The sequence below is a fragment of the Channa argus genome, chromosome 8 (genome assembly GCF_033026475.1).
Source record: "Channa argus isolate prfri chromosome 8, Channa argus male v1.0, whole genome shotgun sequence".
In the NCBI taxonomy this organism is placed as follows: domain Eukaryota; kingdom Metazoa; phylum Chordata; class Actinopteri; order Anabantiformes; family Channidae; genus Channa; species Channa argus.
In genome coordinates this window covers 21,621,969-21,642,233 of record NC_090204.1, presented here as the reverse complement: position 1 = coordinate 21,642,233, position 20,265 = coordinate 21,621,969, and the positions used below count along the sequence as shown (strand labels likewise).

At 40.1% G+C, this 20,265-nt stretch overlaps 1 protein-coding gene across 1 annotated transcript; it reads left to right on the top strand.

Moving 5' to 3' along the window:
- The first annotated feature begins 403 nt into the window (after positions 1-403).
- Positions 404-20,265, top strand: LOC137131900 (complement factor H-related protein 4-like). The gene is made up of 14 exons (XM_067513739.1): positions 404-428; positions 1,195-1,389; positions 1,668-1,847; positions 3,021-3,200; positions 3,395-3,592; positions 7,757-7,937; positions 7,984-8,234; positions 8,957-9,142; positions 9,258-9,443; positions 10,358-10,540; positions 10,647-10,841; positions 10,914-11,093; positions 19,489-19,668; positions 19,950-20,265. Exons 1-14 carry the CDS (start codon positions 404-406, stop codon positions 20,141-20,143), a joined length of 2,514 nt encoding a protein of 837 aa, XP_067369840.1. The 3' UTR covers positions 20,144-20,265.

The window sequence follows — 20,265 nt, the reverse complement described above, 5'->3', positions numbered from 1 at the left end:
TTCAATGCAAATGTTACGGTCTCTGGACTTTTCTCCACTCCTCCATTGGTATTGTGTGTGTGTGTGTGTGTGTGTGTGTGTGTGTGTGTGTGTGTGTGTGCGCGTGCGCGTGCGTGCGTGTGCACCCAAAAGCAGCGGGTGATTGTTCTGCTAGTTTTCAAAGCCATAAAAATAAATATCCAAATATGAAAGAGCACATAATATATTAAGGTGCCTAATCGGGATTTAATCCACTACCAACCTTAGAGGACAAAATGCAATTTTTAAAAGGTTTAGTTCAGGTGCTTTGCGTTTATTTCTTCGGTGCTGGAGCCAAATTATTGTTAAATACTTTTCAACAGAGTTTCTTGAAGTACAGGTCAGGACCCAAGATGATTCACAGGCCTCGTTCTCACATGATCAGATGGCCCCAAACCTAAAGACAAAGTGTTAGTGATTGCAGATCAAAAGTGGGTAACATTACAGTAAAACATTTGTGTTTCGGTTATTGTTTGAAAGGACCAAAGTGTCTGCCTCAGACTGGCCCTTATTAGGGTCCCTCTGTCTTAAACTGCAGCTCACTGCTTAGACACAACACATTTGACTTTGGCACAAAAGCCTCACACTGCCTGAAACTACCTTTATACTGTTAAACACATACTGTGGCATTTTCTTTCCATCCGATCTGTCCAGTTATAAAATCTACTATTCATTGAACAATGAGGGACTATTAAGAGAAGAGCTGACTTTCAAATTCAGTCCATCAGAGCTCTAGCAACCCAGTTTATGCTGTGATCACCATTTAACCTAAGCACAAGGAAAAGGCCACGGGCGGCCAGGAAGCAAACCCACAGTCTTCCAGCTGTGAAGCTGCACCTAGAAATGTTATTTCATAGCACGTTTTTAAAAGGGGAAAAAAGATCTATTTTTCACCAGAATTACTATAATTTTACAGACCGATTTTACAGACTGATCCTAAAAAAAAACGGGAATGAAAACATGGCCTCAATCAAAGTGTAACAGCTCTTCTCCTTACAGCATCTATGCAGAACATACTATGAAAAACACTCATGTCTACACTTACAATTACATCTGAACTTAAAATACAGTACAAACTTTTAGGTGACTGCAAATGATGCAAATTTGTTTACAGCCAATTGTGAATGATGATGATAGAACCTATGACAGAATAAGAAGTGAATGCAAAAGGTCTAGTGTACATATGTGGTTGTGTAATCACACTGGGCGGTCCATGCCGCTGCCCTCTGTCGCTCCCTGAGGGCTCGAGCTGCACACAAACAGAGGAATTCTGCTCTGAGAACAGCGTTGGACAAAGCAGCATGCACCCGTCTTTGATCCTTCTGTTTCTTCATCTGTGGGGGAATGTGGGACTTTCTTTATCACAGAACGGTAAGAAGACATGTTTTTAAATGCCTGCTTTTAAATTCTTACAATTTTGGCTTTGAGGAGACACAGATTCTCCTCAAAGCTAATTTCTCAGTCCAATGTCACCACCTGTGTAATAAAGCGGAGTGAATTATTATGATGAAGCATCTGATGAGCATTCTGACTTTAAACACTGGTTTTGTTTTTGTCCAGCTCCGTCCCACCAGCTCTTTTCATCTGTATATAATGCAGGTAACAGGTAACAAGGATTTGGCTTATGCTGTTATGTCTTTGTGTCTCAGCATGTTCACAGCTCCCAGATGTTCCTCATGCCCAAGTGGCAGAAGAGACCAAAAAGGCTGAGTACCAAGAAGGAGATGTGATACGTTTTACTTGTAACTCAGGCTATATATCACATAAACCCTCCAAGTTTGTTTGCACAAGAGGAAGCTGGTTGGCAGTTAGTCGAGGATCATGCTACTGTGAGTTACATGACTTTCATCAGGCCATTGAAATCATTGGGCTTCACTGTCATTAGCTGTGTCTCAGTTCAGAGGTTCTTTCTACTGAAGGCTGAATCTAAACTTGTGGATCCTTCATGGCCCAACATATCCCACATGTTCTTTACATGACATATGGCTGGCTAGCTGCTACCTTAACAAAAGGGCAAGTTTTCCTACATTTATTGAACTTGTAACATTGAATAGCTGCCAGCCCACATCCAATGGGCATTAAATACATAAAGATGCAAATAAAGATACAAGTCTGAACTCTAACAGTAAAACAGATGGATTTCTGAACGGGCCCAAGAGGTTAGAGGGAGACTGTCCTATAAAACACAACTAAGTTTTTTTTACAAGCAAGAAAATTGAACAACCTACATTGGGACACATGGCAGATGTAGTGAACATAACAGAGTCACTTGTATTCAGACACAGGAAGGTTTGTCAGGAGGTGTTTGAGCTTGATGGAGGGATCAACAAAGCAGAGGACTTTTCCACAGGAGACCAAAGTTTGAGTTCAGTGTGAAACAAATTTTAGCTGCTTCGTTGTAACAAGTCAAATAACGTGATGTACGTCATGTGTTGAATCAGTGCATTTATGTAAAACTACAACAATTTTCCAACACTAACCATGTCTGATTAGTTCTTAACTCTAACCTAACCCTGATGTCTTTGTGCCAACTCTAACCAAACATGTTAACACAGTTTTAATCCTGCATTTGTGAAAAATACTGTAACACCTGCCACCATTTTTGCACGATTGTCAGCGACAGCATCCACCATTTTGATGTCTGGCACCAAACTGGGGGCAGTTTCAACACACTTACGGTATTTCAACAAACCGTCCAGTTGGTCATATGAGAGGTCAGGGACAACAGGTCTGTGTGGGCTTTAAATTTGGAGGACTGCGAATTTTGGTTGTTGAAAGTCAAAGAGTTGTCCTATAGAGACAAAAGACAACCAAAATTCGACACTAAATGATCCCACTTTTTAATGAAGTCCTTAGAAAATGGTCCTACATTCTAGATCCTAGAGCTCTGACATTCAGGACATATGATATTACAAACATACACCACATAAGTAATGAAGCCAGGACTATGTGTGTGATCGTATCTTCTTCTTTTCTCATGTTGCCATGTCGTTGTTTGTTAGCATGTTCACAGCTCCCAGTGGTTCCTCATGCCCAGGTTTCAGAAGACACCAGAAAAGATGGGTACCAACTAGGAGATGTGATACATTTTACTTGCGAAGCTGGTTATACATCAGATCTGACCCTCAAATACGTATGTCTGATGCAGGGCTGGCTGGAAGTCCATTATGGAAAATGCTACTGTGAGTTTATCAGCATTTCAGCTGTATGCTTTCAACACTTCTGGTTTCTTTTATTTTGAAAGGATCAAATCAGTAGCAGTGTTGCAAGAGTTAGGTTGCATATAATGGGAATATTTTTTTATTTGAGCGTGAAAATATTGCTTCATTCAGCTTTTGTTTGTCTTTCAATGTCCTGAATGACTGTTGGTTTTTAGTTCAAGCCTCTGGCTGTGAGCCTCCTCCTGCAGATGGACATTTGACAATAACAGGTTTACCAGAAAATCATGAGCCAATGCTTCCTGATCATGTCCTCGTGTTCAGCTGTGATGATCCTGGGAAATATATGAATGGCAGTTCGGTGCTGATATGTGGTAAAGATGGACAGTGGAATCATCCATTCCCTTCTTGCAAAGGTAAAGATCAGCATTTTATTTCCGTGGAAACAAGCTGTAAACACAACATCGACACAAATTATCACTTTGTAAATCCATGTGGCAAAATTGTTGCACGCACAGCAAACACAGTGCATACTTATCATCCATTTAACAGGTTTCTAAGAACCAGACCAGTGAAACTCCAACATTCTTTCTTTGGCTCTATTGTTAAAATCTAATGCTAAAATCTCATATTATACCATATTCATCATCTCTAAATTTGCCTGTCTGCTGAGAACGTATCACAAGGTGGCTTTTTAGAGCCTTGATACCAAGAACCGTCACAAAATCCTGCTTTAAAAGCAGTGAGTGAACATTAACATGTCAAATCTGAAAAATCCAAACAAGGAACTAAAGTGCCATAAATGTCCATAAAGGTCTGTGGATTAATCACTACGACCCTTTTCACAAAAAAAGATCCACTTGATTTCTTAAAATTCTTAAAAATATAGATTATGACCTTTGGATGGAATGTAAAGAAAGAAAAATCTCTGTCTGCTACTGTGTCTGTAGTAATGTGGATTGATGTGCAAATATAAGTATATCTAAAAGTACTGCACACTGTAAGTCAGAGACAGCTTGAAAGACTGCAAGTTCTTTTTTCTGAATGCCATTATGAAAGAATAAAAGGAGAGTTGAATTCAAATTCACCTGTGTTATGATCGGTGGTTTAGCAGCCTTTGAAAAAGGTGTGTGTCCCTCTGCTATGTAATACTGTTACCAAGAGTAACAGCTACTTATTTATATTAAGGAGATTATTAAAATTCAAAGTGTGCACTGGAAAAGCAAAACGTATTGACAGTTGAGCTTTTAAAATATTTAGCAGTTTTTCCCACTGCCTATTTCTGATATTCTAAAGTTTCCAGGAGGAAATACTGCCCTGAGTGATGTTAAAACTCTGTACACCAATGTTTTATTATTTTTATTTTCCCACTGGATATGAATATAAGTTTATTGCCCATTGATATAAACTCCCTTGAAGCCACATAAAAGTTCCATAAAAAATTAACTTTTAATATAAGTAATATAGAATATAGATTTTATTGCATAGAATATAATCTTACTATATTTCTTAAATCCAAAGAAGCTGTGAATGTACACACATTTGCACACACAGATAAAAGTTTGTATAATTCACATTTGGTTTACTTTCATGAAGTCTAATAAGCACCTGTTTATACTGTTTACACATCTTGATAAAGCAGATTCTCTTCTTCAAAACATAAATGTAAAGTCCCAGAATAACACGATTTGTGTGGATCACCCCACGATATGCACCGAGTGATACACTAAACGAAGGACAAAAGTTACAGTTTGGTTGCTACAGATATGGACATGTCCTTCATGGCAATGCAGAGGACATTGGAGTGCTGTTTACCCGAGTATTCACAGAATGTTGAAACTGCAAAGGCAGTGGAGCAATTTGATTGTGTTGTGAAGCAATTCTGGAGTTGTTTGTGAGAAAGGTAGGAAAAGTGTCTCAAATGTCATTACAACTTATTGGAATCCCATTTGCACCAGTTTTTAACATGCAGTTTGTATTTTAAATACTTTATCTGGATAAAAGTAAATGCACAGACCAAACAAACTGTGAAACTGGAATGTTAATGGTTCGACCGGTGACATTTGGATGTGGTTTGATTCCTCAAACAGATGCACGTGTGGCCTAGTGTATTGTGCCTCTAAATCAAATCTTGCATAGAATGATCTAAGTAGTAACTAAAACAGTAATAAAACCAAGAACCTTTTAACAAATGAAGGGGTTTTGCTTTCTAAACTGAACCACAATTAAGGTCCTGCAAGTAACATGTCATGCACCAAGACCACCACAGCATGATTTAACTTGCTGTACATTTATTTTATTTTATTTTATTTGGTATTTTCGGCATATCCCGTGAGTTCAGGGTCGCCACAACAAATCATTGCCCGCATGTTGATTTGGCACAGTTTTTACACCAGATGCCCTTCTTGATCTAACACTCCCCAATTTCTACCGGGTTTGGACCGGCACTGCACACCAACACTGGGGATGGGAATGGGCTGTTAGGGGTTCAGTGTCTAAAACTAGAACTACTGATGTTAGTTGCCACCTAACATCAGTGGAAATAAGTTGTTAAAGCAAAATGAATCATTATTTTTTTAGGCTGATTTTTATTTCAGACTTTAATATTTCAAGACACTAGGCAGATGAAAGATTTGGTCTCCACAAATTCCACCAAAATGTGCTGTAAATATCTGACTCCGTAGCTGCAAAAGGCAGTGCAATTGAATATGCAGTTGTATATAATATTACATGTACACTTACTAAGCATATTATGCCTGTTCATAAAGCTGCTTTTTTTTTTTACAGAAAAGTGCATTGTTAAAAGCGTATCAGCAGGTGTAGTCATAACACAACACAAACGAGGTGATAAATTAAGCAAAGGACAAAATTTTTAATTCTCCACGTCTCTAAATTGTCCACTACAAGTACCACTTCAAGTATTTACTCAAGTAAAAGTACTTAGCAGACAAAGTACAAAGTGAACTACTCCATTAAGAAAACGGGGGCTTGAAATCCTTGGAAATGCTTGAATTTTAATACTTGTGTTTTCAAGGCCTGAAGTGGGCCTGAATTTTGGATGACGTGCATGAAAATGCTTGAAACAGTAACAGTATGTCTTTCTCAATAAATATCAGTGCACCTGAGTAGTTAGTTTGCTTAGTAGGTGGATTAGGACATATTCAGTGAACAGACCCAACATTACTTAACAGTAACGGTAACATTAGTAACTTTCTGCAACTGAAAAGTTCAGCAAATATTTTAACTACCCAACTTATGGCTAACTGAGTAAAGTTATAGCAAAGTGGGGGGAAAAAAACGTTTTCACATGGTTTGGAATAAGCAGTTTTTTCTCGAGCCTTAAATTGGTTCTCAGCTATGACCTCAATAATAAACACATGGTAGAATTATCACCTTTATGACATTTTCAACAAAAAAACTGAGAAATTAGAACCATGTAAAAGTAGAATTCATGGCAGAGCTGTTGTATTGGATTGTTTCATATTGCGTTGGTGGTCATAATGTTATGCCTAATAGGTGTGTAATGCAACCTTATGCTTTACTTGGCACTAGTTGGGTACGATCAGAGAGGCGTGAAGTAAACCAGGACAGAGGAATAGCTAATAGCTGCCATGCGGTCCAATAAAATGTTATGTGGAACGGCGTCAAAAGCTGCTGTGTGTCACGGCACATTTCTACAGCCTTGTGCAAGCCCACTGGGCTGTCCACACCGTGACCCTCAATGCTCCCTGAGGACTTGCCTTTGGACAGATTTGCTTTTGTCTTTTGTTCTTCTGTTTCTCCATCTGTGGTGGAACGTGGACCTTTCTCTTTCACAGAATGGTGAGACTGGCTTTCTAAACTACTGAAGAGTAAAACGTAGTATTATGAACGTTAAATACAGTGTTAACGTTAAAGCAAGATACGTTTGCAAATCTTTATTTAAACTGAATGCTTTGTGAATGGTTTCTGGGAGAAAATGGATCAATTAACAACTGAACACTTTATATCTTACAACTACATTCAAATGCTAATTCAATTCCGATCTTAATGTTATTAGACCTGAGAACCCAATTTTGGAAAAATACACTTTACTTTCTGAACCAAAGTTACCACGTCTGTAAGCAGCACATCTGCCCATTCGATACACAGCTGGGAACATGGGAAACCTCTGTCCAAAAATTTTGATGTCATCAAGTCATCCCAGTAAAATGATCAAACATTCACCACAATAAACAGTTTGTAAATAACATTCTTTTAGAATTGTTTTTGTTCATTAAACAATTTTATCAGTTGAGATGTGATAGGAAAAAAAAACAAAGACAATGGAGATGCAATAAAAGTCCCCAGTTGCTCTAAAACATGGGACATTGCAAATTCATGATTAGCCTCTTTTAGATTTTTTACTGTGGAAAAAGCCACAGGAAGTATTGGATTATGTCAATGGATCTGTTAAGTGATCTGTTCTCTGGAACACGAAAGAGTGTTGGTACAAGGAACATGGAAATCATCTGTGATTATTAACTGATTATTAACTGAATTCAATCCTCTATTTGTACAGATTATTATTGTATGTTCATGCTTGTGTGTATATCCTTCAACAGCTGTAAAATGTAAAGTACCTGAGATTGAACATGGTACAGTGACTGGAGATATCACAGATTACAATGAACATGAAATCCTGTATTTTGAGTGCAATGCTACATATAGAAAGTCTGAAGAAAGACCTTCAAGATGCACAGAAATAGTAGACTGGAGCCCCACACCAACATGCGAACCTGAGTATTAGCTGATGAATAACATTTATCAGTTATATGTTTATAATTAGTAAAAACATGCTGAATTATTGCTACAAACTAACAGAGAATGTGCTTAATTCCCCAACAACTGCAGCAATTAAATGCAAACTGGAAGTTTCACAACTTGAAGGATTCAGATATGAACCTGCCCACAGAAATGTGTTTTCACCTGGTGAGACTTTGAGAGTAACATGTAAAAAGAGGGACTGGATTTTAAACCGCTCAACAGTAATTACTTGCAGAGATGATGGACAATGGACCAGTGATCCAACATGCAAAGGTATAAAACTACATGAACCCATTATGACATTGTTCTTTACTCTGCGATAGTTCAACATGTCTGTTTTCTTAGAGGTTACATGCCATCGTCCATATGACCAGCACATTTATTACTGGGACAACTATTGGCAACAAAAGAAAACACTGGGGGACACTGTAAGATACAGCTGTACATCAGGCTACAAGAGCACTAACTGTATATTCAATGTGTTCTAATACTTGAGGGCTTAGTGTCTTGTCCAAGCAAACTTGGAGAGAAACTTGGACGAGATACATCTAGCCAGGGGAGCCAGGAAGCAAACCACAAACCCTGCAGTTCATGGACAGCTAAACCACAGTGCTGGGCAATAAAACCAAGACGTTGTCCCATAGTCTCTTAAGTTTCAGGGTTTATCACAATATTTACTTTTTATGCACATCTGGGCCTTTATATACAGTGCGGTGCTTTCTGTGCGCTATGGCGTACTACCCTTGTCATTAAAAATCCCTATTTTTTTAGTTATATGTTCATAATTAGGAAAAATAAAGCTGAATTATTGCTACAAACTAATAGAGATGTGCTCAATTCCAGATCTTAACTGATTGGTTCTCTGGAACACGAAAGAGTGTTGGTACAAGGAACATGGAAATCATTTCTGATTATTAACTGATTACTAACTGAATTCAATCCTCTATTTGTACAGATTATTATTGTATGTTCATACTTGTGTGTATATCCTTCAGCAGCTGTAAAATGTAAAGTACCTGAGATTGAACATGGTACAGTGACTGGAGATATCACATATTACAATGAAGATGAAATCCTGCATTTTGAGTGCAATGCTACATATGGAAAGCCTGAAGTAAGACCTTCAAGATGCACAGAAATAGGACAAACAGTAGAATGGAGCCCCACACCCAGATGCGAACGTGAGTATTACCTGATAAATAACATTTATCAGTTATATGTTTATAATTAGTAAAAACATGCTGAAGTATTGCTACAAATTAACAGAGAATGTGCTTAATTCCCCAACAACTGCAGCAATTAAATGCAAACTGGAAGTTTCACAACTTGAAGGATTCAGATATGACCCTCCCCACAGAAATGTGTTTTCACCTGGTGAGATTTTGAGAGTAACATGTAAAAAGAGGCACTGGATTTTTAACCGCTCAACAGTAATTACTTGCAGAGATGATGGACAATGGACCAGTGATCCAACATGTAAAGGTATAAAACTACATGCACCCATTATGACATTGTTCTTTACTCTGTGATAGTTCAACATGTCTGTTTTCTTAGAGGTTACATGCAGCCGTCCATATGACCAGCACATTTCTTACTGGGACAACTATTGGCAACGAAAGAAAACACTGGGGGACATTATAAGATACAGCTGTACATCAGGCTACAAGAGCACTAACTGTATATTCAATGTGTTCTAATACTTGAGGGCTTAGTGTCTTGTCCAAGCAAACTTGGAGAGAAACTTGGACGAGATACATCTAGCCAGGGGAGCCAGGAAGCAAACCACAAACCCTGCAGTTCATGGACAGCTAAACCACAGTGCTGGGCAAGAAAACCAAGACGTTGTCCCATAGTCTATTAAGTTTCAGGGTTTATCACAATATTTACTTTTTATGCACATCTGGGCCTTTACATACAGCAATGTGAGTTACAGGAGTTCTTCTACTGAATAAGACTACACAGACCCGCCTTTGCTCCTCCAGTGCATCAGTGAGCCTTCACTACCCATAACCCTGTGACCAGTTTCCCTTTCTTGGAGCGTTTTTGTTAATTGTGTTAGCCTTGCTGCCTGTCCAAATTTACCTTTAACCTCCCTGAAGGCCTTCCCCAGCAATGGGCGGTGCTTTCTGTGCGCTATGGCGTACTACCCTTGTCATTAAAAATCACTATTTTTTAGTTATATGTTCATAAAAATAAAGCTAATTTATTGCTACAAACTAATAGAGATGTGCTCAATTCCAGATCTTAACTGATTTGTTCTCTGGAACACGAAGGAGTGTTGGTACAAGGAACATGGAAATCATTTCTGATTATTAACTGATTATTAACTGAATTTAATCCTCTAATTGTACAGATTATTATTGTATGTTCATGCTTGTGTGTATATCCTTCAACAGCTGTAAAATGTAAAGTACCTCAGATTGAACATGGTACAGTGACTGGAGATATCAGAGATTACAATGAACATGAAATCCTGCATTTTGAGTGCAATGCTAGATATGGAAAGACTGAAGAAAGACCTTCAAAATGCACAAAAATAGGACAGAGAGCAGACTGGAGCCCCACACCCACATGCGAACGTGAGTATTAGCTGATATGTTAGTTACATGTTCTTAATTAGTAAAAACATGCTGAATTATTGCTACAAATTAACAGAGAATGTGCTTAATTCCCCAACAACTGCAGCAATTAAATGCAGACTGGAAGTTTCACAGCTTGAAGGATTCACATATGAACCTGCCCACAGAAATGAGTTTTCACCTGGTGAGACTTTGAGAGTAACATTTGAAGAGAAGTACTGGATTTTTACCCCTCTGGAGAACTCAACAGTAGTTACTTGCAGAGATGATGGACAATGGACCAGTGAGCCAATATTGAAAGGTATAAAACTACATGAATCCATTATGACATTGTTCTTTACTCTGTGATAGTTCAACATGTCTGTTTTCTTAGAGGTTACATGCAGCCGTCCAAATGACCAGCACATTTCTTACTGGGAAAACGATTATCAACAAAAGAAAACACTGGGTGACACTGTAAGATACAGCTGTACATCAGGCTACAAAAGTACTAACGGAACCACCAGGGCCACATGCACAGGAGATGGATGGACTCCAGATCCACTTTGTCAAGGTATTTTGAAATTTACTTTGCATTTATGGTATTTCTGTTTGCTTTCTACCCAAAATATATTTGTCTACACTTTAATGTGCAGTCACTTGCTTACTGTATATTTTTAATCCGTCCTGGCATCGGTCTATAGTGAGAAATAGGATTGAATATATACACAAACAAGGAAATCTGAAAAACAAAAATTCACTTTGCCTGCATCAAGATTCAGACTTAGATTCATGGTTAATATTTGGGGATTTTTTTTTTAAGCAAAAAACTATTTTTGCACTACAAATCACAATGTCATCTGTAGTGCAAAAATATTTTTTTTGCTTAAAAAAAAATTTTTTTTAAATAAAATCCTGGCTATATGTCGAAGTGTCCCTGGGCAAGACACTGAACCCCCAACAGCCCATTCCCATCCCCAGCTGTGCGGTGCCGGTCCAAGCCCAGTAGAAATTGGGGAGGGTTGCGTTAGGAAGGGCATCGGCGTAAAAACTGAGCCAAATCAACATGCGGACAATGATCCGCTGTGGCGACCCTGAACTCACGGATAAGCCGAAAATACAAAAAAAAAAAAATAAAATAAAATAAATGTACAGCAGGTTAAATTAAAAAAAATCACAATGTCATCTGCAAACATCATAGTCCATGGAGATTCTTGTCTAACCTCATCTGTCAGTCTGTCCATCACCAGAGCAAACAAGAAGGGGCTCAGAGCTGATCTTTGATGCAGACCCACCTCCACCTTGAACTCCTCTGTCACATCTACAGCACCTCACCACGGTCTTACAGCTCTCATACATGTCCTGCACCACTCTAACATACTTCTCTGCCGCTCCAGACGTCCTCATACAATACCACAGCTCCTCTCTCTGCACCCTGTCATACACTTTCACTAAATCTACGAAGACACAATGCAACTCCCTCTGACCTTCTCTGTACTTCTCCATCAGCATCCTCAAAGCAAATACTGCATCTGTTGGACTCTTTCTAGGCATGAAACCATTGCTGCTCACAGATGTTCACCTCTGCCCTTAGCCGAGCTTCCACTACTCTTTCCCACAACTTCATTGTTTGGCTCATCAGCTTTATTCCTCTGTAGTTGCCACAGCTCTGCACATCTCCCTTGTTCTTAAAAATTGGTATCAGTACACTTCTCCTCCAGTCCTCAGCATCCTCTCACTCTCCAAAATCTTGTTAAACAAACTAGTCAAAAACTCTACTGCCACCTCTCCTAGGCACTTCCATACCTCCACAGGTATGTCATCAGGACCAACTGCCTTTCCGCTCTTCATCCTCTTCAACGTCCTCCTCACTTCACTCTTACTAATCTTTGCTACTTCCTGCTCCACACCAGTCACCTCTTCTACTCTTCATTCCCTTTCATCTTCCTCATTCATCAACTCTTCAAAGTTCTCCTTCCATCTTCCCATCACACTCCTGGCACCTGTCAATACATTTCCATCCTTATCTTTAATCACAGTAACCTGCTGCACATCCTTCCCATCTCTATCTCTTTGTCTGGCCAACCTGTACAAATCCACCTCTCCCTCTTTAGTGTCCAACCCAGCATACAAGTCCTCATATGCTCTTTGTTTGGCCTTTGCCACCTCTATCTTCACCTTACGCTGTATCTCCATGTACTCCTGTCTACTCTCTTCAGTCCTCTCAGTGTCCCACTTCTTCTTAGCTAACCTCTTTCTCTGTATAATTCAATTCAATTCAACTTTATTTATATAGCGCCAATTTACAACAAAGTCATCTCAAGGCACTTTACAGAATAAAGTCCAGACTATACAAGTATGTAGAAGTAACCCAACAAATCCCCTTGAGCAAGCCCTAGGCAACAGTGGAGAGGAAAAACTCCCTTTAATGGGAGAAACCTCCAGCAGAACCAGGCTCAGGGTGGGCGGCCATCTGCCTTGACCGGTTGGGGTGAGTGGAAAGTGGAGAAAGAAAAGAAAAGAGCAACGAAAAGCAACAACAAAACAACAACAAAAAGCAACAACAACAAAAAAAACAACAACAAAGCATTGTACAGGTTGTAGGACACAGAATTAATGGCATACAGTGGTGACAAATAAATGTATAGAGAAAAGCTAGTTAGGGTTGAGTGAGGATTATTAACTATAAGCTTTATCAAAAAGGAAAGTTTTAAGCCTAGTCTTAAAAGTATAGAGGGTGTCTGCTCCCCGAATTTGGATTGGAAGCTGGTTCCACAGGAGAGGAGCTTGATAGCTAAAGGCTCTGCCTCCCATTCTACTTTTGCAAACTCTGGGAACCACAAGTAGGCCAGTATTTTGGGATCGAAGTGGTCTAATCGGGCGATACAGGACTATGAGATCTTTTAAATATGATGGAGCTTGACCATTAAGGGCTTTGTATGTAAGAAGCAGGGTTTTGAACTCTATTCTAAATTTTATGGGAAGCCAATGAAGAGAAGCTAGTGAAGGTGAAATATGATCTCTCTTTCCTAATCCAGTCAGCACTCTTGCTGCAGCATTTTGGATTAACTGAAGGCTTTTTAGAGAGTTATTAGGACACCCCAAGAGTAGGGGATTACAGTAGTCCAACCTAGAAGAAACAAATGCATGGACCAGTTTTTCGGCATCACTTTGAGACAGGATGCTTCTAATTTTAGCAATGTTCCATAGGTGGAAGAAGGCTGTTCTAGAGATTTGTCTTATATGTGACGTAAACGCCAAATCTTGGTCAAAGATAACTCCAAGGTTCCTCACCGTAGTACTAGAGGCCAAAGTTATGTCATCTAAAGTAACTATATTGTTAGACAGCATATTTCTCATGTTTTTAAGCCCAAAGAGGATGATTTCAGTTTTGTCTGAATTTAGGAGTAGGAAATTGTAGGACATCCAGGTCTTTATGTCTTTTAGACATGCTTCAAGTTTGACTAATTGGTTAGAATCTTCTGGTTTCACAGATAAATAGAGCTGGGTATCATCTGCATAGCAGTGGAAGTTTATGGAATGTTTCCTAATAATTTTGCCTAAAGGTGACATGTACAGATTAAAAAGTATTGGTCCTAACACAGAGCCCTGTGGAACTCCATAGCTGACTTTGGTGCATAAAGAAGAGTCATCATTAACATGAACAAGTTGGAATCTGTCTGACAGATAAGATTTAAACCAATGTAATGTGGTTCCTTTAATCCCAAATCCATGTTCTAGTCTCTGTAATAAAATGTTGTGGTCAATGGTGTCAAATGCGGCACTAAGGTCTAGTAAGACGAGTACAGACACAAGTCCATTGTCTGAAGCCAGGAGAAGATCATTGGAGACTTTTACCAGTGCTGTTTCTGTACTGTGATGAGCTCTAAATCCTGACTGAAAGTCTTCATACAAATTATTCCTGTAAAGGTGATCACACAATTGTTTTGCAACTACTTTTTCAAGGATTTTAGAAATAAACGGGAGATTTGATATTGGTCTATAGTTGGCTAAATCACCTGGATCAAGACAAGGTTTTTTAAGTAATGGTTTGATTACAGCAACTTTATAGGTCTTTGGTACATAGCCAGTTTCTAAAGATAGGTTAATCAAATCTAATATGAAAGTGTCTATTAAAGGTAGAACAGCTTTAAGCAATTTGGTTGGAACAGGGTCTAAAAGACATGTTGTTAGTTTTGAGGAGGCGATAGTTGAACTTAGCTCAGTGAGATCTATGAGTGTATAGCAGTCTAAGATGGATTGGGGCCTTATTGAGGATTCTATAGCTGTTGTACATGAAGGTTTAGCCGTAATATTTGTAGGGAGGATCTGGTGAATCTTTTCCCTAATGGCTACAATTTTACTAGTAAAGAAAGTCATAAAGTCATTGCTGCTCAAATTTAAGGGAAAACTAGGCTCAGCAGAACTATGGCTCTTAGTCAGCCTGGCTACAGTGCTGAACAGAAACCGGGGGTTGTTCTTGTTTTCCTCTATTAATGCAGAATAATATGCTGTTCTGGCATCACGGAGAGCTTTTTTGTATGTTTTTAAATTGTTTTTCCAGGCTAACCGGGATTCTTCTAAATTAGTGGAACGCCACTTCCTCTCTGACTTTCGTGTTGCCTGTTTTAAGCTGTGCATTTGTGAATTGTACCATGGAGGTCGGCTCCTCTGATTCACTGCCTTCTTTTTTAGAGGGGCAACTGTATCTAGTATCCTACGCAGTGAGGCGGCGAAATCGTCAACTAAATAATCAATTTGCACAGGAGTAAGATGGCTACTCACCATAGTATTGACACATGGTGGTGGAAAAGATGAAGAAATAATTTCTTTAAATGTATTCACAGCATTTTCAGATAAACATCTGCTGTAGTGGAATTTTTTCCTAACTGCTGTATAGTCGGTTATTGTAAATTCAAATGTTATTAGAAAATGGTCAGACAGAAGAGAATTATGAGGAAATACTATTAAATTATCAGTTTCAATGCCATATGTAAGTACAAGGTCCAAGGTGTGACTAAAACAATGAGTGGGTTTATTTACATTTTGGGAAAAACCAATTGAATCTAGTAATGAATTACACGCAGTGTTGAGGCAGTTACTGTCAGCATCTACGTGAATGTTAAAGTCACCCACTATAATGACTTTATCTGTACTAAGCACTAAATCAGATAGAAAATCAGAAAATTCAACCAAAAACTCTGAATAAGGGACTGGAGGACGGTACACGATAACAAATAATAGTGGGTTTTGAGTTTTCCAGTTTGCGTGTGAAAGGCTAAGAGTAAGGCTCTCAAATGAGTTATAACTATGTTTAGGTCTAGGAATTATTGATAAGCTAGAGTGAAATATTGCTGCTACTCCTCCACCTCGGCCTGTGCTTCTAGGAACATGATAATTAATAAGACTTTGGGGGGTTGACTCATTTAAACTGACATATTCTTCCTGCTGCAACCAGGTTTCAGTGAGACAAAATAAATCAATTTGATGATCATTTATCAAGTCATTTACTAACAGAGATTTAGAAGAGAGAGATCTGATATTTAATAATCCACATTTGAAAGTTTTGGGTTTTGGTTCAGTATGAGCAGTAGTCTTAACTTGTATTAGGTTTTTATGATTAACTCCCCTTGTGTTCATTTTTGGTTTAAAAAGTTTAGGTGGTCGTGGAGCAGACATAGTCTCTATGGGGCAAAGAGCAGTGTGGTTAAGATCATAGCATTCAGCAAAATAATAATATTCCCTTGGTGAAAAATTAGAATCCATAACAGCTGCATTTTGTCTGTTGGTAACGTCAGATTCTATAAATATCTCGGGCTGTTTATACCTGTGGATGTTGTCGGGTGCTGGAGCGGAAGATGCAGGAGAGGTGAGCACATCAGAGCCACAGGTGTTTTCAATGGTCAGTCAGTCTCCGGAGACTGAGATGCTGTGGACAATGTTCTCAGTCAACATCCGTGATCCTAGAAAGTTCGGGTGCAGTCCATCTTGCTTGAAGTACTGAGGACGATCCCAGAAAAGATTGAAATTGTCTACGTAAAAGAGTCCGTGTGCGGAGACTTGTGGTTGAAGCCATGTGTGCAAGCTGAGGAGTCTGGAGAACCAGCCAACACCGCGACCCAGCGTGGGAATTGGGCCGGAAATGAAGAACCGTCTGTCGTGGAAACTCTCCAGTGAGTTGAAAAATGACACGAAGTCACGTTTCAGCAACTCAGACTGTTGGCGTTTGGTGTCATTTGTGCCAACGTGTATCACTACTTTTGTTGCTGTAGGATGTTTTTCAATCAGGTTTGGAATTTTCTCCGCTATGTCAGTGACTGTGGCTCCAGGAAAGCAAAAGTTTTAGCTGATTTTAAGCGGACGTCTCTAACGATGGAGTCGCCAATAATTAGCATGGTCGGACCGGGAGGACGGTGCGGTGGAGAGGTGCGCCGAGGAGGAGCATGTGGATTCCTCTCTGGAGGCATGGTGTTGGTGGCGGTGGCACGTCTGGTCTGGCGAGGCCCCGGCAGCAGGCCCCGACCACGCTTCCCGCGGGAGGTGGAGCCGTGTGGTATCTCACGGGACAGGGAGTCACAGGGAACCGCCGCCGGGGAAGTCGGACTTTCCAGCTCTTCAAGAACAGTAAAATGGTTCTCCATCTGGACCGGGGAAGGTGGTCCAATGGACTGGTTGACAAGATTAGCTGCAGCAGGTGTAGTCCGATGTCTCCTTTTAGCCGGGATCCAGGCCTCCTGTGTCAGCGGCGAGGAGCAGGCCCGTGTCGGGACAGGCCGTTGGTCGTCCGACAGGGCCAGAAGGCCACAGGTTGGCATCACGTTTCCAGTGGAAGCAACAGGGCCAGACCACGGCAGCGTGTCATCGGTGTCCTGGGTCACTGAGCAAACAGCTGGGTGGATAGAAACTGTTTGTTCCATGTAGCTCGAGGTATTAAGAGCTGCGAGGTGCTTCGCTTGTGTGGTGGCAACGTTGGAAAACCCCAAAATAAGTTCATTTTTTTTGCTTAGTTCGTTTTCCAAAAGTTTGATGGTTTCTTGCAACTGCGTGAAAACGTGTACACAGTTTGAACAGACCGCCATTTCGAAACTCCTATACACTCCTGAACTTCCTCGTTTCACCACCAAGTCTCATTGTCCGCTTTCCTCTTTCCAGATGACACACCGAGTACCCTCCTACCTGTCTCCCTGATCACATTAGCTGTAGTGGTCGAGTCATCTGGAAGCACCTCCAAACCACCCAGAGTCTGTCTCAGCTCCTCCCTGAAAACTACTAGACATTCTTCCTTTTTCAACTTCCACCACTTCGTTCTCTGCTCTGCCTTCGTCCTCTTCATCTTCCTCACCACCAGCGTCATTTTACACACCACCATCCTGTGATGTCTGGCTACACTCTCCCCTACCAATGCTTTACAGTCACTGATCTCTTTCAGATTACAACATCTACACAAGATGTCGTCCACCTGAGTGCTTCTACCTTTGCTGTTGTAGTTACCCTATGTTCCTGCCTCTTCTAGAAGAAAGTGTTCACTACAGCCATTTCCATCCACTTCACCTACATGTCCATTGAAATCTGCCCCAATCACCACTCTCTCACCTCTGGGGATGCTCATCTAACTCACTCCAGAATTGCTCTTCTAACTTACATCCTACCTGTGGCGCATAACCACTCAGAACATTGAACATAACACATTCAATTTCCAGCTTCAGACTCCTCAACCTCTCTGATACTCTTTTCACCTCTATAACATTCCTTAAAATCTCCTCTTTCAGGATAACTACTACTTCATTTCTCTTCCTATCTGACCCAGATACCCTATCTGGTAGAACAACTTGAACCCTGCTCCTAAACTTCTAGCCTTGCTACCTTTCGACCTCGTCTCCTGGACACACAGTATGTCCAACTTCCTTCTCTGCATCATGTCAATCAACTCTCTAGCCTTCCCTGTCATAGTCCCAACGTTCAAAGTCCCTACTGTCAGTCCTACATTCTTAGCTTTCCTCCACCAACAGTAGTCCAATTTCCACCGGTACCCTGTAGGTCAACAGCACCGGAGGCGGTCGTTGTTAACCCGGGCCCCGGCCGATCCTGTATGGAAGTTATTGTCACGATTTGCATGTTTAATTTGGCATGTGTTTTACGTTGGATGCCCTTCCTGACACAACCCTCTGCATTTATCCAGACTTGGGACTGGCACAAGAAGACACCAGCTTGTGCCCCCTTGTGGTTGCATTTATCTAAGTAGTAACTAAAACAGTAATAAAACCAAGACCTTTTTTTTCTAACTGAAGAGCTTTTGCTTTCTAAACTGAACCACAGCTAAGGTCCTGCAATTAACATGTCCACCATGCACCCAGACCACCACAGTATGATTTACCATGCTGTATATTTATTTTATTTATTTATTTTTTGTCCTTTTGGCTTATCCCATGAGTTCAGAGTCGCCACAGCGGATCATTGTCGACATGTTGATTTGGCACAGTTTTTACACCAGATGCCCTTCCAGACGCAACGCTCACTAATTTCTACCGCTGCACTGCACAGCTGAGGATGGGAACGGACTGTTAGGGGTTCAGTGTCTTGCCCAGAGACATATAAGGCGTGGGGATCGAACCACTGACCCTGTGGTCTGTGGAGGACTACCTTACCAACCTGAGCTACAGCTGCCCCTCCAATTTACCGTTCTGTACAGTGGAGGCTAAAAAAAAGTTTAACTTAATATGGCACCAAATCACAACGAGACTCCAGTTAGTAGCCTCTGCAGTATTTTTAATTTAGTTGTTAGTGAGGACGTACAGTAGTCCAATCTAGAAGTAACTTGGAAATGTTTGCAGACACATTGGAATACATGCAAACATTGAACAAACAACACCCTTTTCCATATAACTAAAGAGTCAAACTTCTCCAACTTTAGGTGATAAATAAAGGCTCAGTAACACCTTAACCTCTGTTCTTGGTTCACATTCTTTCAGCTCCTTCAGGCTGTGGGAAACCACCACCTCTGACAGATGGAGACACCAGGTTCACCTCTAAATATGAATATAATCATAATGACAGAGTTGAATATGTCTGTAAGAATTACTACACTATGAGGGGTGGGCCTTTCAAAATCTGCAACAATGGTGACTGGACTGGAAACATCACATGCCTCAGTAAGTTATCAGTATTGGATCATATTGCATCTTGCAGTCTTTCAAAATTTTACATTTATGAGACGAGCAAATGCTAGTAGACATATTTTATATTTTATGTATACAGCACAGCTTTGCCCAATAAGTAACTACTTTTAACAAGTACATTTATACCTTAAAGCTTAATATGTTTCTTGATGGCATAAAATTAAAGGAATGTAACCATTATTCATGTTTCACAGTTTGCTAGCTGTGTGTAATGTGCTTTGTAGTAAATGTTATGTATCTGTTATATCTTGCAGGACCCTGCACAGTGGATAAAGAAATCATGTTAAAACATAATATTGCATTTCTGTATAGTGGAGAAGAGAAGCTGTATTCACCCCATCAAACTTATATCACTTTCCGTTGTACAGGACGTACACGACATGTGGGCACAGTGTCAATGCGTCAGCAGTGCATTGATGGTGTAATTTCTCTCCCCACTTGCCAGTAAATGTTTTTCATGGCTGGACAAACATGTAAATGATTAGCAACAGTAAATAGTTGGTGCTGAACCAGTTGTGTGTTGATCCACTTCAGTGTTGTGGCTGCCACTTTAATAAAACCTATCAAGTA